The sequence below is a fragment of the Lutra lutra genome, chromosome 17, assembly GCF_902655055.1.
Source record: "Lutra lutra chromosome 17, mLutLut1.2, whole genome shotgun sequence".
NCBI lineage: Eukaryota > Metazoa > Chordata > Mammalia > Carnivora > Mustelidae > Lutra > Lutra lutra.
The window spans coordinates 59922616-59946720 of record NC_062294.1 but is presented as its reverse complement, the minus strand read 5'-3'; the positions used below and the strand labels follow the sequence as shown (position 1 = coordinate 59946720).

The following is a 24105-nucleotide window of genomic DNA, read 5'->3' as shown; positions in this document are numbered from 1 at the left end:
TATCACAGAAATATATAGTTTATTTATCCTTGTTCTCTTTTAGGCCTTGTCCATATGGATAAATACTTTACCACAAATATAATATCAGTGCACAGACTTTTTGGTACCTGGCTTTTTAAACTTACATTATAAGCATTTTCGAGTTTTACTGTTATCATTTTTTTTTTTAAAGATTTTATTCATTTACGTGACAGAGAGAGATCACAAGTAGGCAGAGAGGCAGGCAGAGAGAGAGAGAGAGAGAGAGAGAGAGAGAGAAGGAAGCAGGCTCCTTGCTGAGCAGAGAGCCCGATGCGGGGCTCGATCCCAGGACCCTGGGATCATGACCTGAGCTGAAGGCAGAGGCTTTAACCCACTGAGCCACCCAGGCACCCCTACTGTTATCATTTTTAATGACCAAATTGTATCAGCAAATCAAGTGAGTGAAAAATTGAATGTTTTCCCAACCAATATTCATTAGCAACAACCCCCCACCAGTTTTCTTATTTACTCCTGTGCAGGGCGGTTTCCTTGGTTGTCCTTTGCTTTTAAGATCATCACTCAGTGCTGCTTTCACGTACGGTTCAGGCCAGTTTGTGTAACTCGGCAGGGTCAGGCTGAAGAGGCGCCGTCTTCGCCCGGCTCAGCTGGACGGCTGCGAGGCAGGCTGTTTGCATCTCACCCTACTGTGTGTCTTCTGATGCCCGATGAGGTGCGAGCTCTGGGTGAAGGCCTTTCCGCATTTGTTGCACGTGTAGGGGCGCTCCCCAGTGTGCGTCCTCTGGTGCCTGATGAGATGGGAGCTCTGGCGGAAGGCTTTGCCGCAGTCCTGACACTGGTAGGGCTTGGCTCCGGTGTGAGTCCGCAGGTGCTGGGAGATGGCTGAGCGGTCATTGAAGGTCCGCCCGCACTCCGGACACTCAAACGGCCTCTCTCCAGTGTGGATTCTCTGATGCTGTGTGAGGGAGGAGCTCTGAACAAATGCCTTCCCACAGTCCTGACACACGTACGGCTTCTCTCCTGTGTGGATTTTTTTATGTACAGAGAAATATCTTGGGTTCCGGAACGTTTTGCCACATTCGCTGCATCGGCAGACTTGGCTCCCTTTGTGTATTCTTGTGAATGTGATCTGCTGAGCGCTCCGGCTGAAGGCTCTCCCACAACCACTGTTTTCTCTGGCTTTTTCCCCTTTGCGGTCCTTCTGATGAATTTTTATACCTGGACTACGTGTCACCTTCTTAACCCGTGAGCCACGCTTACGCAAGCGTTTTCTAGGGAGCGTTTTCTGGAGTGAAATATGGCTTGTGCCAAGGCCAGTGTTCACCCGCAACGAGGAGCTTTTCTGAGGGAGGGTTTCTTCCCCAGTCGGCCCCACCCCCTTCAGTGCTGTGTCTGAGACTTCCTGGGCCTCACCCTGTGAGACATCTCTTGACATAGGAGACCAGGTGTCATCCCTTGAGAATTCTTCCAGTTTCAGGTCATGGGCTGGTTCTTTCTCAGGAGTGTCAGACTTCGGAGTTAACTCTTTACTTTCCAGTGTAGTCTCCCACCCTAAAAGAACCCAAAAGGTGTGGATACGGTAAAGAGAAAGTGCTAAATGGGCTAGGAGTATGACATAGCTAAGTATTCAAAAGCTGCTCCCTCCCCCCAAGAACAGTCCTATAGCCTGGGGGGACTCTGAAGAGCATGAAGGAGCAAAGAGAAGAACATGAGCTCCACAAATGGGGACCGGGCCGGGGACGGGTTTGGAACTGGGAACACTCTCCTGGCTCTCTGACTCCTCTTATGCCTTCAAGGTAGGCAGCAAATCAGTCCTTCACTAGATCTGAGGCTGCTGCTACCCACACAGTGCCCACCCCTCCAGGTCCACAGGGCCAGCTGAAGGCACGGATGGTGCACGGAACTTTCCGGGGTGTGCCCAGTTCTCACACTAGGCCCAGAGAAGGCAAGAGCCCCAACCCAGGGCTTCTGGTGCTCCCAGTCCTGGAAGGCTAGAGTGGCCAGCACGGGCAGAGCCTTACCCAAAGAGACCAGGTGTCCGAAGGTTTCCAACATCACGTCATGGTACTCAGTCCTCTGCGTCGGGTCCAGCAGCCCCCACTCTTCCTTGCTGAAGTCCACGGCCACATCCAGGAAGGTCACTGGTTCCTGCAATGCCACATTCTGTGTCTGCTGAGCAGTAGGGTCATTGACAGGGACAGAAAGAAGGATGACTGGGGCCTCCCAACAGTCTGCTGAGTGGAGGGTGCCCCTGTTTGCACAGAAAGCTGACTTGGGCCATAAGAGGCCAATAAGTCCCTTCTCACAAAATCAGTGTGTGGGGCCCAGGCTGGAGGCAGAGTCCCTGCTTCACTAAGAGCTACAGGTGCTGTAAGCAAACTGCTTCCACTCTACCCACCCGTGTGCAGCTCACCATTTCCCAGCGACTCCCTACACAAGGCTGCCCCTGAGACAAGCCCCCCGACTAGGCATACCCCCCCAACATGTGGTGGAACTGCCTTTGTGGACCGGGGCTGCTTGAGGGTGGGTAACAAGAGGCTACACTGAGGTCAGTCCTTTTGGGGAGCTGGCAAGAACTCCAGCAGGAAGAGGCCTCCCCATGGCACTGTGCCTATATGTGGGAGGTCTTTTGCCCATGAGGGGCAAAGTCTGCTTGAGAAGGAATGGGAGAAAGCAGAACCATTAGACCAGGACTAGACAGACATACCCCTCTCTCAACACCAGGAAGCCCCTGGATACAGCCTTGCCTGAAGCCTACTCCAGACCACTTGTTATGTGAGAGCCAATAAGTTTACCTTATGCTTAAATGAGCTGTGAGCCACCTGCATCAGAAAGAGTCCTGACCAATGTCACACACACCATCATTCAGTCGCACTCTCTGAGCTTCAGTAGTTAGCAAGACAGGGACAGTACTGTTTCACCTATGTCCTGGCTCTGGGATATTTTTGAAGCAAATCCCAGACAATTTTTTCTGTCATAAACACCTAAATATGCATTTCTGAAGGACAAGAGCTCTCTTGTTCTCACCCAGATTCAGACATGGTCTGCAAGCCCCTGCCTGGGGTTCCTAAGTGTCTATAAATACTTGGCCCCTCCCTCTTGCCTCCAAATTTTTTGACTTCTAGTCACTGTGCCCTTTCTTGGTCTCCATGGTGGCAGCAAGGCAGTCCAGCCCTTCACAATCAGAAACTCTGAAAGGCCTGGCTGGTGGGAGATGAGAGGTAGAAGGGGAGGTCATCTCACAGGGGATGCTCTGACCAAAGAAGGAAGAGGTGGCACTCCCCACTCACCTCGGGTGGTTCCTTCGCTGGCCACGTAGTCACTTGCTCCTCCTCCTCTTCCTCAGGAGCGGTGGTCTGAAGAGAGAAGGTGGAGTCCTGGCCGGGTAATGCTGGGAGGAGACATCAGCACAGGTGATCAGCCAGGTTTGATGCTACTTCTAGGACAGGGCAATGACAGCCATTTCTCTTTCTGGGACCCATGCGGCCAGCACACGTTGTGTATCTTGTTGCTGCTGCTGTCAGGGACATCTGTGCCCATCCTTCTCCTCACCAGCTCAGGTCCCCACGCTGGCTCCTCTTCACAGCCTGTGCCCAAATCCCCACACCTGGATCGTTCAGGATGCATCACCCCATATTACTATAGGGCTCTGGTGTCCCCACTGCTGAGACCCCTGATCTCACTCCTTCCCTCTCCAGACACTGTTCTGGACCCAGTCCCTCCTCCAAGGCAGCTGCCTCTTCTCTCCATTAGCCTCGGCAGCTGGCCTCACATCTGTCCTCAGAAGCAAAGACCCCATTTCTGGCCTCTGACTCCCAAGACTGGATTTATTCTCATAACACATACCCATCTTGATGAGAATTCTATCATGTTTCCTCTACCTTAGCAAACAGCTCTAACTGGCCTTACAGCCCCCTTTCAACCACAGCTCCTTCATGCCTGACTCTTCATCTGTCCCCAGCTGGTCCATGGGCTTCTATAATGACCTCCCCCCCCCCATCAAGGGGAACGCTTAAGTGACACAAGCTGGCACACCAGGCTGCTTCTTCCTTCTGGCCACAGTGATTGGATCATGGATGAATACAGGGCCCACAGCTAGACAATCAGAGCCAAAGAGGCTTTTGTTAATACTTAGGAAAGAGAAATTCTGTGTGGGGAGGTCCCACGTGGAGATAGCTTGCTTGTGAGTGAAACTGACAGAGGCCAGGAGAAGTATGACAGAGGAGAGATGAGTCCTGAGGACACTACAGGAGGCCCTGGGACCAGCCATGTCTGAAGCTAGTAGATCACCCTGGGACTTTTTCAGTAAATTCTCCTCCCTTGGCAATCACAATTGAGAGTCCCAACTAACTTGCTGATCACAAATGCAGGATTTTTAGAATTATCTGTAAGCCCTCTCTGCTCCGTCCTCTATGATATAAACTGACTTCATCCCAAGGTGTGAAACGTATGACAGACTCGCTTTCTCATCTCGTGAGCTCTACAACTATCTCCTCGGCATCTCTATCAGTTCCCTGTTGCTGCTGTAACAAATGGCCACAACAGTGGCTAAAAATAGTATGTATTTGCTTTCTTGTGATTACAGAGATCAGAAGTCTGACACCAGCCTCACTGGGCTAAAATCAAGGTGTTGGCAGGGCTACCATCCTTTTGGAAGCTCTGGGGGAAAATGTATTCCTCACCTTTCCAGTTTCTGGAGGCCACCTAAAATATTTGGCTTCTGGCCCTTTCTCGTGTCACCCCACTTCGGGGGTCATATGTCTTCTCCACCCTTAATGTTCACGACTGCCTCTCTATAGGTACCCTTGTGATTGCATTTGGGTCCACCTAAGTAATCCAGGATAATCTCCCCGTCTCAAGACCCTCGGTTTAGTCAATGGCATCTGAAAAATCACTCTCAGTGTGTGAGGTTATATATTCAGTGTCCGTGTTCCATGGAACTCATCCGGACAGAAATCAAGTTTCATGTCATCTTACCCCCGAATGCACCCTACACATGTACTCCCATCTGCGCTCCCCACCACTGTCACTCCTGCCCTAGCCACCACACCATGTGGAGGGCACAGTGATAGCTCTGGTGGCCAATCTGCTTCTCATTTTGACCTTCTCTGTCCACCATCCAGAGCAAGCTGCCACCTGGTAGGTCTTTAAAACGCAGTCAGACCATGCCGCATGTCTCTAGGGAGAGTTCATGGAGTGGTTCCCACTGCTTTAGAGTGACACTTCTCGTTGCTTTAGGACAACATAAAAAATCTCTTCAAGGGGCCTGCCAGCCCTGCCTCTGCTCCCTTCTACTAAAGACCTACTCAATTTCTCTCTAATTTTGGATTATACTGTTACTGCTCCCATTTTGGCCCTTCATAGGTCTGGAACATCCTGCCCACTTCTTTTTTTCTTAAAGATTTATTTATTTTGGAGGCGCCTGGGAGGCTCAGTGGGTTAAAGCCTCTGCCTTCGGCTCAGGTCATAATCCCAGGGTCCTGGGATCGAGCCCCGCATAGGGCTCTCTGCTCAGGGGGGAGTCTGCTTCCCCCTCTCTCTCTGCCTGCTTCTCTGCCTATTTGTGATCTCTGTGAAATAAATAAATAAAATCTTAAAAAAAAATTTATTTATTTGGGAGAGAGAGATAATTGGGGGAGGGATAAAGGGGAGCTTGAGAGGGAGAGAAGCAGACTCCCTGCTGAGCATGGAGCCTGCCTTGGGGCTCAATCTCTTGACCTAAGCTGAAATCAACAGTCAGCCACTTAACCAACTGAGCCACCCAAGTGCCCCTTCCTGCCCACTTCTGAGTTCCACTCCACACTAGGTGTTGGCTACAGCAGTTTGCCTCCTGGAGCTCCGCTGGCACCCTTGAGTTCTTCTCAACCCCGTATTTGTCACATGCATATTTGTCAAATTCCCATCAGTCCTGCTGGACCTAAGGCTTACTGAGCTCATGAGTCTGAGTCCTGTCTGTCTTGGTCACCACTTTATCCACAGCCCCCACTGAGTACATGACATCAGACGGCACTCTGGGAGGGTGTCTGGATGGCTCAGTTGGTAGAGCATGTCACTCTTGATCTGGGGGCTGTAAGTTCAAACCTCATGTGGGGTGCAGAAATTACCTAAAAAAATAAAATCTTAAAAAAAAGTGCATTCTTGGGAGTATACCTACGTGATTAAAATCACATTTTCTATTAGCTTGTAGTACAGAAAAGATCCCAAAAAGAAGAAAATGAAGGCTTTAACCGTAAGCTTCTCTCAGAAGCCTCGGGAGGGCTGGTTAAAGAGTGTAGTCCCAGAGCCTACCCAAAGGTTTCGGTAGCTGTGACTCTCCAGCTGGAAGCTACTCTTCCAGCCTGAGACTCTCCATTTCCACAGAGAGGTCCAGGGATAAGGCCATTCTCGGATTCCCTGACCTAGAGACTACGGTAGGTACTTCAGCAAGGAAGCATCTAAAACTCTGACTCGGAAACATGTTCAGGAGGCAGATGCCCTTGGCCTAAATGGAAACAGCATGACCTTTCCCCAAGCTCTCCCAGGAAGCCTGAGTTCCTCCTCTCCCCATCCTCCAGGATGCCCCCACAGGAGTGTCTCTCTACCCCTCCATTGCACTTACTTTCCTCCTCAGACATCCAGGTTACATCCTCCACCAGGGACACTGCCTCCAGGCAGTCCTCTGGGTGCTGCGACTCCACCCACATCCGGAGCTTCCTGGGCAGTGCGCCCAGGAACTGCTCCAGCACCAGCAGCTCCAGCATCTGCTCCTTGGAGTGCGCCTCGGGCTGCAGCCACTGGCGGCACAGCTCACGCAGCCGGGCCAGGGCCTCTCGGGGCCCCGCCACCTCCTCAAAGCAAAAGCCCCGGAACCTCTGGCGCGCGGCCTCAGGGTCAGCTGGCTGCTTGCCTAGCTGTTGAGTGGGCTCCCCAAGCACATCTGGGCTCAGGCCCTCATCTTCGGCATAGAGGGCCCGGATCTGGGCGTTTCGGGGACGAGCTACCTCTTGGTTCAGTGTGAGGACTTCAACGACTTCAATCTTCATCAGGGGATTCCCAGCAGGAAGAGGATCAAACTGAGGGTCCAGTGGAGCTGTAGGATACTCTGTGAGTCAAAAAAGCACAGCCAGACAGATGGCCAACAAGCACATCAACATTATCTGCCACCAGAGAAATGTAAATCCAAACCACTGCGAGATACTACCTCACACTCACGAGGAAGGCTATTATCAGAGATGAATGGCAACAACTGTTGGTGACGATGTGGAGAAATCGCTGTTGGTGGGAACACAGAATGTTGCACCATTCTGCAAAACAGCCTGCCAGCTCCTCGAAAAGTTAAACAGACTTACGTTATGACCCAGGAATTCTCCTAGGTATACCTCCCAGAGAAAAGAAAAAAGAAGTCAACACCAACACTTGTAGAGGAATGTTCACAGCAGCACTATTCATAAGAGCCCAAACCAGAAACAACTCAAAATGTCCACCAAATGAAGAATGGATAAACCAAATGTGGTATACCCACACAATGGAATATTATTTTGCAGTAAAAAGGAATAAAGTACTGACACAGGCTATAGTACGGCTGAAACTTGACAACATTATGCTGAGTGCAAGAAGTCAAACACCAAAGGCTACCTATGGTATGACTGCATTTACATGAAATGTCCAGAAGAAACCAACACAGACACAAAATAGATTAGTGGTTCCCAGGAAATAGGGAATTGAGGCAGTTGGGGAGTGTTGGCTAATAAAAATGATTTTTTGGAGGATGAGGAAAATGTTTTGAAATTAGACTGCAGTGATGGCTACGCAACCCTGTGAATATAACGAAAATCACTGAACAGGGCGCCTGGGTGGTTCAGTGGGTTAAGCCGCTGCCTTCGGCTCGGGTCGTGATCTCAGGGTCCCGGGATCGAGTCCTGCATCGGGCTCTCTGCTCAGCAGGGAGCCTGCTTCCCTTCCTCTCTCTCTGCCTGCCTCTCTGCCTACTTGTGATCTCTGTCTGTTAAATAAATAAATAAAATCTTAAAAAAAAAAAAAGAAAGAAAATCACTGAACACACACTCTCAAAAGGTGAACTTCATGGTATATAAATTATATTCCAATACAGAGTGGGGAAAAAAAGGAAGAGGCAAGAAAGATTAAGAGACCTGTGATGCTGTATAAGTCTGCAGCCATGCACAGGGAACAGAATCTGATACTGCCTCCATGGGGGCCAAGATGACTGGGAAAGTCAGGGGCTCTGTCTTGGCACAGAGTTCACAAGACCATCTGCTGAACACTGAACAGAACTCCAGCATGGCCCTAAAATGCTAAGGAGGAAACATGAGCCAACAGGAAATAAGAAAGCTCTCTACAACTCCCAGGAAGAAATGCTAATTGACTAAAGGATTTAAAAGCTTTAAGAAAGAAAAAAAAGTTAATAGAAAAAATTTAACCACGGATTATAATTTACTTTCATTAGATTTATGATTCTATAAACACAGAAATGGCAGGGCTGATGTCTAGGAAAAAATGTACCCTCTCACCCTTGCTGTTTTCAATACACATGATTAGCACAACTCTACCTGGAACAAAGTGGACTCAAAGCCTTAGCAACAAATGCCCAGGGGAAGGCTGGGGGACTTTCATCAGATAAATCTACTGGCGGTCCGGGAGCTTTCTGAAGAGAAACACAGATGTAAAGACACCAAGAGGAGCGCCTGGGCGGCTCGGCGGGTTAAGCCTCTGCCTTCGAGTCGTTGGATCATTGGGCTCTCTGCTCAGCGGGGAGCCCGATTCCTGCCCCCCCATCCCCATCTCTCTCTGCCTGCCTCTCCACCTACTTGTGATCTCTGTCAAATAAATAAAATCTTGGGGAAAAAAAAAAAAAAAAGACACGAAGAGAATGAGTATTCAGAGCGAGTGACACTGGAACCCGTGTCAACAAGCCCAGACCACCAGAGCCTGTGTCACGACTGCCAGTGTCTCCTTCTGCCCTCCAGGGAGAACCTTCCTTTCTTGCTGCAACTCTCCCCAGTCCCTGTCTCCTTCGCAGCGGGCTCCCAGAAGACAGCCTCTGCCCACCCTCACCTGGGGGGTTCTTCCTGCACAACACATCGCTGAACAAAGAGCACACGACGGAGCAGAACTGGAAAACAGGCGGTGTTAAAACAGGGCTCAAGAAAACTGTGGATTCACGTGCAAGCGTTATTTTAGTGTGACTCTTCCAGCGCAGAAAAGCTGCTGCCACGGGAAGCAAAAAAGAGCAGGAAGCTACTGGTACGGAGTCACTGCAGCTGTGTTATTGAAAAAGAAAAAGAACCACCGACTCGTCAAAGACGCGAACAGCGGCTGCCTGCCCGGGCGCCGCCAGTTCCCCGCCCCCCGCGAGCACCTGCAGATCAAATCTGCCATCAAGCAACTTTTCAAGCGGCGCTGGGCGGCTGGGCTTCCCCATTGGCGGGAAAGAGGCTCCGGTGGAGGCCGCAGCCACAAGCACACGTTTCCGCTCGCTTTGGGGAGACTGAAGCAGCCTCTCTCCTCCTCCCCCCGGGAAGCGCGGTGACACCTTGTCAGCACAGCCACGCCCCATCCCCCGGTCCGGAAGACCGCAGGCCGCAACTTCCGGCCGGGCCCAGAAGTGCGTCACTCGCCCGACACGGGCGCACTACAGCTCCCAGGAGCCTCCGCGACATAGACCTCCCGTGCCGCCATGTTGGGGCTCTGGGCCCGGCCCAAGCCCTGCCCGGGCGGCGGCTCCTTGCGGCTGCGGCCTCTTCCGCTCTGGTCCCTCCCACGACCCCCCGCGAGGGCCGACGCGCCCCGGGGCGGCGCGGACGCAGCTGGAACTTCCACACCCGCCTTGCTGGTTTGCGCTTTTTTTTCCCTTTGGGGCCAGTGTGGGAGAGCGCGGTCGCTTCCCCTTAAGGCAGCGACGCACCCGGACTCCTAGTCCATCTTCGTGCCCTCGATTCGAAATCCTTCCCGTTCCCGTAGGGCTTCCCACCCCGCAGCCCCTCCAAATTCCTGATTACAAGCCTTGGCTCTCCTGTGGGTTCCTCGGTTTACCGGTTTCACAAACCTGTTGCTGGAGACTGCTAGCGCGCTATCCGAGAAGTGAGTCAGCGTGGGGTCAGGAGTCGCTCGCGATGGGTGGGGCCGCGCCCGCCGCCCGGGACGGGCCTTGGGCGCTTGAGGTTGCAAAACCCGTCCTGGGCCGCGCTTTTAATCTTGGCCACAGCCACATCCTTTCCTAGGCTTATATCCTTTTTCCGACCCCTTCCCCTAAACTTCTGTATTAATTTCATCGGGGGGCTTCCCTTTCCAACTCGTTTACACCTGCGTTGTGTCTGGCGTTTAATTACCTTCCTGTGCTCAGGACTTCTGTTGGCTCACTACCCCAACCCCAATTCCTGATTTGAAGGCAGAGTTCATGTATTTCCTTTCAGTTAGAGCTCTTAGAGCCTGAAATTTCCCTAGAGTAACTCAGGAAGCCAGGGACGGAAGTTCCCGAATTCCCAGCAGTCCTGGACCTTGAAAGTGCCCCTGATACGGGATATTGGGGCGCGAGGGGAGGTAGCGCTCCCTAGCGGCTCCTTGCTGGGCCACAGGTACCATTTTGAGCAATAATCGTGCAGTAGACTTGAACAAAACAAAAACTTCATTCTTCACAATGCTTCCCAGCTTTCTAACTTCTAAAACTTGTTTTACTCCTTGGTTAATCACAGCGATTATTTAGTACTTTGTCTCTTAAAATTAACTGTAGATTTTTATTTCACTCCATGCCCCGTATTTCTTCTCTAATCCTAATCATGTATTTTGTTCCTCCTCTTACCCTTGGAGGCACCAGGGCAATTTCTCCAGATCTTGAACTCAATGCTCATTCAAAAATGTTTAACTCTTACCGTTTTAAGTTTTAGAGCCTGTAGGTTTGTACGTTGGGAACTGTGCTGATCCTTGTGGTGCTGAGAGCTCAGTGCATATGCAGCCTCGCTCTCCCGGCTGTAGCCGCGCTTCAGGACAGCACATTCTGCAGGGTAATCGGAGAGCACCGACTGGGTGCCACGCAGTAAACGAGACGGGCCTCAAGCCTGGAGGCTGGCGGGTACGCATCATTCTAGGCACTGCAGTCCTCCGAAGCTCATAGCTCATCCTTTAGACCGTCCCTCAACCACTGTCTCTGCCAGGAAGTGTTCGTCCCACTTCACAAAGTGAAACCTCTTAAGTTCACCAGCCGGCAGAGCTAGAATTGGATCCTCAACTCACTGGGGCATAGTGGGACTCACTGACCCGCTCGTCTGCGTGGGGCTACCCGAAACAGTCTATCCACTGCAGCTCCAAGAACTGGTTTCCAGTCCCCCAGCTGAATGATCTGGGCTGGGGATTTGAGTAATTTAGTCCCCTCACTTGCAACTATCTATTTAGTGAGTTGTTTACAAATTCCCAAGCCTTTAGGCAAGGTGCTTAATCTTTTTTAATTTATTAGAGACACAAGTGATTAGGTATAGTATGTAGGAAAGGCTGATGGGAGCTGTTTTCTTCATCCTTAATATTCTTCTCCCATGTTGTCTCTGCTGCTTCCCTTCCAGGGTAAGCCATCTCTCCCTCAGTGCTCAAGAGTTCATGACTAATCTGGTATCCTAAGGCTACCAGTCCACAAATAGAACAGTAACTCATAGTGACTTTTCACACACTTGCTGGGGGTCAGGGTCAGGAAGAGTGCTTATCTCAGCTCCCCTCATCTCTGTGCACTCCCCTGTTCCTTTTCCTCCTTGTCCAGAATGTTCCCTGTTCGTCATCCTTTCTCCTCCCCTCCCCATCACTCACTCTTCAGCTCTGCTGGGCACCCCATGCCATCACCTAAGTTTGTCTACCCCACTGGACTGCTGAGGATGTCAACTGGGTCTTGTGCCTTCAAAACCCTAAAGCCAGGCTCAGAGGACCTCCCAAAGGTGTTGATGATCTTCTTTACATCAAAGTCTTTGAGTAACAGTAATTACTGTTATATGAAGGTCTCCAAGACCTAGGCTTTACATACCATAATCCCATAAGCAATAACATCCGTCCTTCACACAAGGAGAAATCCATGCTGGGAGAGCCTAGGAGCCCTGCCCAGGCCACAACTGGGAACATAGCAGCTGGGATCCAAACCCTGTTCTTTTATGCCCTTTATAGCAAAGGGTGCTTCTCACAACGTGCCAAAGTATGCTTTGTCTATAGGTATTTGTACTCCCCTCATCCCTGCCTTGTAGTCTTTCTGACATCTTCACCTGACACCCCTTCCAGTTCTTAAGTATCACCTCCTCAGAACTGTCTTCCTGCCCAGTTCTGAAGTAGTTCTGCCTACCCATGCCACTTCCCTCCAGCATATTCCACTGTTTCATTTTTCTTCAGGGCATTGACTGCCAGTTTGAAGTATCTGCTTCATTATCACTCACTCTCTACCTTCTCTACAACACTGCCTAATGCAGCTCTCTTTGTTTAAGAAATGTTCTTGATACACTGTCCAACACAGTAGTCTTTAGCAGCAGGTGACCAGTGACCATCTGAAAGATGGCCAGTGTGACTAAGGAACTGAACTGCTTAAGTTCACTGTATTCTGTTTACATGTAATCAGCCACATGCTAGCCGCTGCTCTGGAATGCAGACCCAAGGAGACAGGGGGCCTTACTACCCTGCACAACACTAAGGCATTTTGCCAGGCGCTCAAGCAGTATTTATTGACTCAACACAGCTTCAAAGAGTGATTTGAGTGTTTTAGCTGTCTGGATTTTCCCATATTTCTGTCAAAATATAGGAAATCTCACTAGCATTTTAATTGGATCCCACCTGTAATTTATTATGGGATGATTGCTGTTGCTACAAAGTTCCCTTCTACTTGAGAGCCTGAGCAGGATGGGAGTGCAGGCCACCAGGTAAGACGACACCTGGTTTACATTCCTGCTTCTTCCCAGACCAGCCAGGACAGAGACTTGCATTTCTGCTTCCACTGGTAGGATGGCTCCATCAACACTTCTCTAGAGGCTGCTGGCTGGAATGATGGTAGGATTTAAGAAAGGGACTTCATACACTTCTAGCCTTTGTTAAATCCTCAAAAAGAAGTCACTGCATTCTACCTCTGAAACTAATGATTAAAAAAAAGAAGTCATTGCTTCTACCTATTCTATATCCCACTTACAATTTTTTCAAATAGAAATTCCTTAATACTTTATTCCTTATCAGTTCCTAATCATTTTTTAAATAACATTTTATTTATTTGACAGAGAGAGATCACAAGTAAGCAGAACAGCAGGCAGAGAGAGAGAGGAAAGCAGGCTCCCTGTTGAGCAGAGAGCCCGATGTGGGGCTCGATCCCAGGACCCTGAGATCATGACCTGAGCCGAAAGGCAGAGATTTAACCCACTGAGCCACCCAGGCGCCCCTTCCTAATCATTTCTTTCTTTCTTTTTTTTTTTTTAAAGATTTTATTTATTTGTCAGAGAGAGAGAGAGAGGGAGAGAGAGCAAGCACAGGCGGACAGAATGGCAGGCAGAGGGAGAAGCAGGCTCCCTGATGAGCAAGGAGCCCGATGTGGGACTCGATCCCAGGACGCCGGGACCATGACCTGAGCCGAAGGCAGCTGCTCAACCAACTGAGCCACCCAGGCGTCCCCTTCCTAATCATTTCTTAAAGAATTTATTCCTAGATCACATTTCAAAAACCTATTAAAATCTTTTAAGTTGGCTACTCCTGGTATAAGCCAAGGCTATTAGTCTATTATTTTATAATTTGTCACACTGATTAACTCTTAAAAACTATTTCAGAGGATTAGTTTTTTTCCAAGTCGTTGTTGAATTACAAGTATTTCCTTTTTAATATTTTTCTTATTCTATGCTTTAGTGAGAACAGTGCTATGTATACTTTGTGGAATCTGTCAACATTCCAACCTGTTCTGTCACCAAACTGTTCACGTTCATGGAAATTATCTTTTAACAAGAGGTAGGAAAATACTCACTGCCCAAGTCAGTAACAGGCAGCTGGCCACTCTGTTCTAATAAAGTTAACTTCAGTATTTTTCCTGTGACCAATTTTGACAACCTTACACTTTTCCAGGTATCTTTCCATTTTATTGTTTGTTCATTCCTACACTCAACAATTACTGGGCACCTATACTGTGTCAGGGACTAGTAACACAGCAGGAAGGAGACAGCAATTTTCAATTCATCAGCATGGTTATGGGCAACATTTCTTAAAATGCAACTTTACCCTCCCACCCAGTTTCTTCTCAGGAAGCCATTACAGCCTACCAGCTTCTATATTCAGTGATAACCGACACAATTGTTTTTGTGTATTTTCTTAAAGACATTGATATTATGTGCATCTATGTACTTTATACATCTTAAACTATATGTATTTAAAAAACATATGTATCTTGGAGACTTTCACATTAGTACACAGACCTGGCTCACTCTGTTACAGCTGTACAAAGTATTATACTGAAAACTACACGTTATTGAATGTACTGCTGTTTCCCTGTGCAGGTTTTTATTATTTATTTATTTATTTTTTAAGATTTTTATTTATTTGTCAGAGAGAGAGGAGAGTGAGCGAGCACAGGCAGACAGAATGGCAGGCAGAGGCAGAGGGAGAAGCAGGCTCCCCGCCGAGCAAGGAGCCCGATGTGGGACTCGATCCCAGGACACTGGGATCATGACCTGAGCCGAAGGCAGCTGCTTAACCAACTGAGCCACCCAGGCGTCCCCCTGTGCAGGTTTTTAAACTGCCTTTTATTTATCCTCTATTTTATCAGTTGGTTTTTGCATTTTATCCTCCCAAAAAATTAGCTTGGGTTCCTTTTTTTTCTTCTCCATTTCTGATTCACGTATTTGAACCGTATTTATCTTTCCTCCTTCCTTTGGACTTCCGGAGTAAAATGCTTCGTAGTTCATTTGTTTTCTTTTTTTTTTTCAAGCAATCTCTATAACCATTGTGGAGCTTGAACTCAAGACCCCTGAGATTGAGTCACATGTTCCTCCTACTGAGCCAGGTGCCCCTACTGTCCTTCTTATCCATTAAAAGGCATTTTCAGGCTTTGAAATTATCCCGGGAATTACATCTGGACTCCAGGCAAAGCAGTTTCCAGGTAAAAGGATCAAGATTACATGGGTCCAAAAGAGCAAATATATGGAAGGTGACAGAGAATGTTTTCTTGAATAACAGTTGCACAGTATGTGACCACACTCTGCCAGGCTGAATTCTTGCCAAAAATGTTCTGATAGTCACTCAAGATTCTAAACTCTTGGCCCACTCCCTAGGATGTGAGCCTGTCAGAGTTCTTAACGGTATTATGTATCTCAAGAGTTCCCTGTATCATTACCCACCCTCCTGTTTCACAGCCTGGCATTGTCTTCAAAATCTCCGATTTTTTTTTTTTTAAGATTTTATTTATTTATTTGGCAGACAGAGATCACAAGTAGGCAGAGAGGCAGGCAGAGACAGGAGGAAGCAGGCTCCCTGCTGAGCAGAGAACCCGATGTGGGACTCAATCCCAGGACCCCGAGATCATGACCTGAGCCGAAGGCAGAGGCCTAACCCACTGAGCCACCCAGGCGCCCCACATCCTCTTGTTCTTTAGTTTCTTCAGCCGTTCCTTCTCCCAACAGTTTCCTGAGCTAGAGACTGTCATTGTCTTAGCAACTGGGAACATACACGGGAAACTAAAAGACGACTCCCCTCATGTTGTTTAGTATTTGTTCTAGGTGTTCAGGTCAGATAACAGAACAAGCTGGGAAAGACAAGATCTGTTTTGTTGTATCTGTATACTTACGTCACCAAAGTTTTATTTAGAGTTTGCCTTCTGCATGCTTATCTGATATAAAAATAGAATGAGATATTTCATTTTTATTCTTTCATGTGGTTCTCTCTAGTGTACGTTTTTTGTTTTGTTGTTGCTATTCTGTCAAATACAGTGGGAACTAAGGTTTATGATTTGCCTGCACAGATTACATTGAGGGTCTGCTTTCATATGAGTCCTCTGATGCTGAGTACAATGAGGACTCCTACTGAAGGACTTCTTGCCAGTGGGTTCAGTGCCTCTGAAGCTTCGTAACACTGCTTACCGCGTTCTCAGGTGTTTTTCAGTATGACTGCTATGATGTTGAGTAAGAGAGCTGTGCATGAAACCTTACCACATCAGTCACATTCCCTCGGCTTTGGAGTTCTCAGAGGTTAATTATTTGGCGTGAGAACTTTACCACATCTGACACAACTGGGTTTTTTGTGTTTTTATTTTTTCCAGTGTGAGCTTTCTCAAGTCAGACCAAAGTGAACTAGGCCGGAAGCCTTTCCCGCTATGATAATATTTCTGGGCTTTCTTCCCTGTTTGAATTCTCATGTCAAAAAACTCAAGAATTTCCTCCATTCAAGGTCTTTGCACATTAGTCTCCCATGCGAGCCTTTCCTTAAACGCTGAGCTAAAAACAGGCTTTCTCACACTAAACACATTTATGTACTCTTATTCTTAAATGAATTATCCTTTGTGTAAAACAACTGATTTCCTACACCCACTACACATTTGCTTTATAGTCTGAGTCCTCTCAGGCTACACAAAGGGTGAAAAGATAGAAAAGGATTCCTTCTCATCCTCCCCCAAAATAATCTCCTTGTAGAAATTATTTTTTTTCTGCTAAAGCTCACAATAATTATGAGTGTTGCTACATTCATATTTGTAGGGTTCATCTCTCTTGCTTCATTCCTTGACAGGTCCAAAGAATTAAATGTCCTGCAAGCTGTAATCTGAAGGCTGTAAAACCTGAAGGTCATGTAATCATGACCTTCAACATAGTGTCTTTATTCCATTGCTTTCTTATAGATCTACTTTCCTACAGATTAAATCTAGGTTATATCGTTTTCTTCCCAAAACACACATGTGGCAATACTTTCTTGAAAGGACAGAGTGATGGCTAAACACTTGAGTGCCATCAAATAGTGGTCCACATTCCCTTATATTCACAACATCTTCCCCAATCAGTGCCTTCTTAAAGATGAATGCCATGTAGGGACGCCTGGGTGGCTCAGTGGGTTAAAGCCTCTGCCTTCAGCTAGGGTCATGATCCCAGGGTTCTGGGATCGAGTCCCGAATCGGGTTCTCTGCTCGGAGGGGAGCCTGCTTCCCCCGCACCGCCTGCCTCTCTGCCTACTTGTGATCTCTGTCAAATAAATAAATAAAATCTTTCAAAAAAAAAAAAAAAAAAAAGATGAATGCCATGTCTTAAGCGCTTATTACTCAGTGTCCCTTCTACTTCAGCCAATGTCTGTGCTGGCATTTTTGCTGTCACGGAGAGCTACAGAGCCACACAAAATGAGTTGCCTCAGAAAGGTGAGCTTTCCACTTAAACCCCGTTCCCTGCATTGGAAGAGGTACCACTACACCAGTGATAGCAGAGACCACTGCTGGAGATGATGGTCTCATCTTACAGTAAATAAAGCATGCCATTCCAAACACCTATGAGTCCCAAGTTTTTATGCCTCGCCAGGACTCCTTCTGAAGTCCAGAGAAGGGCATTCCACTGGCTTCACAAACCTCTACTTGGAGGTCTCCAAGTCCCTTCTCATTCACACTTCATTAACAGAACCAGTCAGGACATAGGACAGTTCCACAGACTTGAATCTAGGTGAACGCTGTAGGGGAGTTCTTTGTACCATTCATGTTACTCTCTTTAAAATTGCCTCAACAAAGAAAAAACAAAAAAAAAGCCTTTATTTCTACCCTTCAGAAGTTTATGCTTTACCAGTTTTCCTCATGTCACTGACTAAAACCAAATATTCAGGAAGAGTAATTTTTCTCCTTTTTAAGTTAGAGTGTATATGGTAAACGCATACATTACAAATAGTCATAGGAAATCCCTGAAGCTTTCACCTCTGAAGGATTCTTGGCAGCTTCCTTTCCTTTGGCCACTACTCACCTGGCCCCAGTGAATCCACTTATGAACTGGGAGAAGGCCATGCAGGCTTATCCCCAGCCCCTCTGCTATTCTCAGAGCAGGAGTCATCACCTCTTCCCTAGATGCTACCTACCACGGCTCCCTGGCCTGCTTTCATCTGTGCCCTGCTACAGTTCCTTCTTCATAACCACCTGAAGCGTGCTTGAAAAGCCACATCACACACCTGCCTGGTAACAATCAAAACTCTACTCACAGTGGAAGCCCTGTGTGCGTTGCCAAACCTAGCTTGCTTGTCAGTATACCTCAGCTACCTCCTCCCAGCCCACTCAGTGGCTGTTTCCTGAGTGTGCCAAGCTTACGCCATTCTCATGGTCACCCCAGATACTGTCTCTGTACCTGGAAGCTCTCTTTACCACCACTCACATGTCTGCAGAATTTTTTCTTTGGGAACTGGCTTAAAATTTCACTCCTGCAGTGCCCCCACAACCACCTCCTCTAGCGTAGTAATTCCCCATGACCCCCACATCACATTCTTTTTCTTCTCAGTCCTTCCACTACTTATCTGTTCAGAGTTGCATCTGGGGAACTTGTTTGTAGAGGCCATAATCCATCAGACTACAAAGTCCAGCATGGCAAGGCTTATGTTATCTCTGGTTCCCTACCAAAGTGGTTAGTGTACTACGTAAGACCCAAGAGAACTTCCACAGTATTTGTGAGGTGTAACCAGGACAGGCAGTGGAGGGAAAACAAGCAAAGGACTCTTTGTGACAAAGCACAAAACACCTATTACCTCAGGCACAGTCTGTAATAAAGTGTCCTGGTAAGCCTCCCTGTACATGGTCTCTTGCTCTGGGATATCACCTCAGAATCTCCTGTCACCTGTTAAGCCAGTCCTCTCAAGATGTGCCCCAAATCCCTCAGGAAGCGGGATTAGAGGAACTACTAGATCATCTAGAAGTCCAAAGCTGGAAGGTTTGCCAACAAAGGACTTGAGTTCCAGGGAGGATGAGACACAGACCTGCCACAACCAGAGCCACCACCCAGGAAGGGGCTGTGGAAGGCCAGAGCAAGGGGAACAACTAGGAAAGACACCACAGTGGGTGGATACAAAGTGCCTGTGTTGCTGGGAACCTTCCAAGGGAGGTATAGTCTAGTGACCTGTGCTCATGGCTGGAATTCATAGGGAATGAAAGGAATGACTCTGATTATGGAAAAGAAAAAAATACTAATGCTGAGCCATCAAACTGAGTCCAGGAGAGGAAGGGCAGAGAGTCACAAGAGATGCCAGTCTGTGTTGTGGCAAACAGAAAATCATCACCAAAGACGGGGACCAGGTGCAGATTTCATAGGTGAACACAGCTAGAAGCTGGTAGTTCTAATAACACTTGCATTAGAACACACAGAACAAAGGGAAGGGAGAGCATCCCAAGTTTTCTTTACAAAGTCAGCACATCCCCATATAAAAGTTGACTAAGAAAAACCACAAGAAAGAAATCCACCCACCTCTCCCACCTAATTTATGAATACTGATGTGTCAGTGGATGTCAGCATCATGTTACAACAAAGGCACTTCTATTTTTATTAGGTCACTGTATTAACTGTTCAAAGGAGAAAATCACTATGATCACCATGGAAGGCTATGAGGGAAAACTGGGGCTACTGCTATCATTTATCAGAAAGGACTAAATGACTATTTCTTTATCCAGATATAACTGATTTAAATTAAAGCAGAGTCCAGCACATGCTCATCAAAGCTGAGAAACTTTCCTATTTAGGTCAGACATGCACTCTTCACCCTCTCAGCTTCAGTGTTTTAGAAGTACCAGCTGTGATGAAATGTCATTATGTAATTGGGCAAAAGAAGTGAGAAAACAAAACACTAATACAGTTGCCTCTTCCTTTATACTTGCTGATAAAATAAAAACTAGTAAGAAACTAGTAAGACAACTAGTAATAGAAGTTAGCAGCATGCCAGGCTCATCTGGATCAACTACATGATATTGCAAAGGAAGACTAACATGAGCAGATCGACAGCAACCACACAGAAAGCCCAACAGCACTCAGAAGGCCTGACACAGCACGGTGAGGAGAGCAGATCTCTCTGTATACTTGTGTCAAATCTTTTTTTTTTTTTTTTTTAAGATTTTTCATCTATTTATTTGAGAGAGAGAGATAGAGAAATCATGAGAGAGGAGAAGGTCAGAGGGAGAAGCAGGCTCCCCACAGAGCTGGGAGCCCCATGCAGGACTTGATCCCAGGACTCTGGGATCATGACCCAAGCCAAAGGCAGTAGTTTAACCAACTGAGACACCCAGGCACCCTACTTGTGTCAAATCTTGACTAGACAGACCAATTCTGCCTCAAGGAATTCTAAATCCAATCATTCTAACAGGATTTTCTCAATGAATCCCTGACAAGCTGATGCTAAGTGTTCATATGGTAAACCATGTGGTTGAGAACAACAAAGAATTTTTTTAAAAATGAGAGGAGCTCCCATTTATCCAAGTTTGTTATAAAACTACCATCCATACAGCAAAAAAATATTTACTCAGACCGAGATGAAGGACACAGAAGGGACCAAGACAGAGGCCTGCTACCCATGAGGACTGTGGGAAGTTACGTCTATGATAAAGAAGGTGTTTCTGATAAGTGGAAGAATCTAGTCAGAAAATGTGCTGACAGAACTTACGCTCCATGCCTTATACATAAAGAAACTCCATGTAAGTGCAGCCATTAAACAAAAACCAATAATGAAACACAAGAAAGTATTTATAAAATCTTCCTTTCTGTGTTATGAATAGGAATAAAAAGAGATTTGAAAGGAAAAATACCTGAATCATAAAACTTCTTTATGGAGACTAAATTTAAATTTAAAGGTAGTGATAAATGTTTGTCTGGGATATTTGTATTACTAATGCCCATAATTAAGAGTTCCCAACAAAATATTGTACCCCAAAAACCAAAAATCAACAGAAAAAAAGGGGGAGTAAAGTATATAACTCACAAAAGAAAAAATATAAATGGTCTGTAAACTTGTAAAAATACTTCATGAGGGAAGGGGCGCCTGGGTGGCTCAGTGGGTTAAGCCTCTGCCTTCGGGTCAGATCATGATCTTGGGGTCCTGGAATCAAGCCCCACATCGGGCTCTCTGCTTGGTGGGAAGTCTGCTTCCCCCCCTCTCTGCCTGCCTCTCTGCCTGCTTGTGATCTCTGTCTGTCAAATAAGTAAATAAATAAATAAATCTTTAAAAAAAAAAAAAAAACAAAGCAAACCTTCATGAGAGAAATGTGAACTAAACTGAACATACTATTAGATTTGAAAACCTTAAGATCATTCTAAATTTCTGGCAATGAACAGGAAAAGGTCTCACGTAATTGAGGAGCTCCAGGCATTTTAAAGGATTTTAGACAGCAATCTGTTGCTACCAGATTTTTAGCTTCTACTTGGTTGATTCCGAAGTTCTATCTCACAAATCCTACCTACAAAAAAACCCACCCACACAAAAAAACTTGAAAGTGCAAAAAAATGTACGCAACGAAGTTTTCTGCCAACAACTTGAAAGATTATCAAGAGGAAAAAATCAAATATGGATCACACAGTATGTTAAAATAAATGAAACAGGCCTGTTTGTATCCAGTATAACACCCCCAAGTCATAAACATACGTTCATATACCTACCTGCAAAGATCTATAAAGAAAAGTCTGGAAAGACACACCAGTTACTGGTGATTACGTGAAAGAACAGTAGAACAGATGGAGCCCCCAGGGCCAACCTGCCACTGGCAGCAAGTTCACATTCAATCAAGTGGGACACCCCTGACTCTTGAGACCAGAGGAAAACAGTTTGATTCAGCTTGTCTGCAGCTACTCCTCATACCACCCCATCTGGGTTTTCTCCTGTCCATCTTCTTTTCTCAGACACCAGTCCCTGACTAACCAGTCAGCCCATTCCCTACCAGGACTCTGTGAGCCTGGTTCTCACCTGAAAAGGTGTCTTGAGGAATTCCTCTCTCCACCGACCAGAGCGCTTCCTCCTCCTCTAACTGAGATACCACATCTGGCTTGGAAAGCTGATGTTCTGCCCAAGGGAAAAGAGACAGGGCTTGGGGGTCTGTGTTCAGGAGAAAATGCGTTTGTGCTGCGGCACATGCTGTCCCTGAATTCTTCCCTCCAAGGGCATGACTTCTGGTCTACCGTGGTGATGATAACCCAATCCATTCCCTTTTTTAGCTACATGCCTTCCTGGACTCCCTTGCCACTAAAAGAAGCAATGGGGCCCACTTTTGGCTGGCAAGATACAAAGAAAACAAGTCAGCTGGGGACCTTAAAGCTTTTTTCTCCCTTGCTAAATATGGAAGTGGGAAAAGAGAACTAATCAGGGCTGCCCCCTCCCCTTCTTTCCGCCCTGAATATGAACATGATGCTGGGTGCCATAGCCATGCAGTCACTAACCTAAGAGTGGAAAAGTTCACACCACAAAGAAATGGAAGCAATCAGTCTCCAGTGATACTCCTGAACTGCTGGAACACTTGACCCCACATCCTATGGAATTCCTGTTACATAAATGAGCATCCATTACAGTCAGCTACATCCCTGACAGACCTACCTCCCTAGCGTTCAAAACCTCTGAGGGACAGACTAGGTGGCTTCAGAAGTCATATGTGAAGTTGCCCTCTCCCTGCAGGTACAAATTAAAGCCTTCTCCCTCAGGCCCCAGGGCCTTGACAACTGCACGCTCCTCCCTGCAACCTGAGCCCAAGCAGACACACACTTCAGAGGCACCACATTCGTGCTGCAAAGCGCATATTTTTATTGACATGGAGACCATCCTTACCCACTGAGACCAGGTTCCTGTAGTTCTCCAGCATCACCTCCCTGTACAGGGACTTCTGTTCAAGGTCCAGCAGTCCCCATTCCTCTGAAGTAAAACCGAGGGTCACATCTTCAAAGGCCACTGGTTCCTAAAACCCACAGGTTTCTGTTCAGCCACGGTGTGTCGTCACCTACACTGACATGAGGGGGAAGGCTGACCCCGCAGGTGAGGGCACAGTCTACAAGGTGACCTGCATGCATTCCAGGTGGCTCAAGTGTTCCTGCAATTGTCTGAAACTGAGCAAACGCAAGCCTGACCCTGTTCAGGTCACGGCAAGGAAGACAGCATGAGAGTTCAGAGAGGGCTCTTCTTTCTCTGGACCTCTCCATTTTTCATTAACTCGGGGATTCCGATACTGGCATTAGCGTCTATACCCCCTAGCAGGGAATACTGAGAGCGGAATCATCACACCCAAGCCTTCAGCCCCCACCCACTGCCTGTGCTGCCTCTCTACTTCCTTCACAGTCAAGGATCCATCCTCCTGTTTTCCCTTAATCCCCTCTAGTTTAGACGCCAAAGTACTACTGAAATAAAAATGTGAGTTTAATCCCTGTTTAAACCTACTCATGCCTACCCACAATAGAAAGGATAAATCAGAATCCCCCAGACCCCAACCTGTACTCTAACCATTTTCTGGGAAAGTTAAGAAACCTTTGGTTCATCCGTTCAGCAGCGTCTCATTCCCGGCCAGTCTCTCAACCCTCCCCAAGATGCTCTGGGGCCTGACGTTACCTCAGGAAGGTGGCATCCCACTACCATCCGACCGCCCCCACACCCAGATCCAGGGGTAGACTGAGAAACTCTACTCACACGGAGCCAGGCCGTCGGAAGCCCGGAGGCCATACCTTCCTTCTCGACGTATCTCGTGGGAGTGGGCAGTTCTGAGGAGGTCGAATTTGGGAGGTAGAAGGGGTATGAGGGCTACGCAGAGGGGTGGCCCCTCCTTTGCCCAGGAGCAGTCCTATCAACGTGAAATGATAACCCCAACCTAGAAAAACGCCCTGAAAGGGTCGTCTCCACCTACTCCCCGACACCTAGAGGGCCCGTTTCCCCTAGTCGAGAGGAGACCCTCCTCATACCTTCCCACCCAAAGGGAGTTACTCCCTTTCCCAATCCGCACACCGCTCGGTGCGGGTCGGGCCGCCCTGACCCCACGCCTGCAGAGTTGGCTTTCCTCAGGGCCCCGAGTCCCCAACCACACCGCCCCTTCCGGCCCCGCGGCGGGAAGACGGCAGGCAAAGTCGACCTCCGGCTGCTGAGCTTGGCTGGTAATGGACTGAGGCTGCACACCCCGAGGAGTGGCTCTGGGACCTTTCCGCACAGCCCCGACGGGAGATTTCGCGCCACACTCACCCAGCGCGCGGCGCACAA

At 47.7% G+C, this 24105-nt stretch overlaps 1 protein-coding gene across 1 annotated transcript; it reads right to left on the bottom strand.

The window, feature by feature from the left end:
- Positions 1-24079, bottom strand: ZNF274 (zinc finger protein 274). Its single transcript, XM_047710765.1, has 7 exons — positions 23545-24079; positions 22696-22822; positions 21844-21939; positions 6578-7060; positions 3270-3370; positions 2001-2151; positions 1-1530 (listed from the first exon to the last, which is right to left on the bottom strand). The coding sequence occupies exons 1-7, from the start codon at positions 23575-23577 to the stop codon at positions 623-625; spliced, it is 1899 nt and encodes a 632-aa protein (XP_047566721.1). The 5' UTR covers positions 23578-24079; the 3' UTR covers positions 1-622.
- Positions 24080-24105: the final 26 nt, after the last annotated feature.

Bases quoted from the DNA above. Each gene is read 5' to 3' on its own strand.
- ZNF274 (XM_047710765.1), bottom strand. From the start codon at position 23,577: ATGGCCTCCGGGCTTCCGACGGCCTGGCTCCGT. The intron at 21,940-22,695 runs GTAAGGATGGTC...TCCCTTGGGCAG, and splicing joins CAGGAACCTGGTCTCAGTGG to AACATCAGCTTTCCAAGCCA. The intron at 7,061-21,843 runs GTGAGAACCAGG...TTTGACTCACAG, and splicing joins TCCTCAAGACACCTTTTCAG to AGTATCCTACAGCTCCACTG.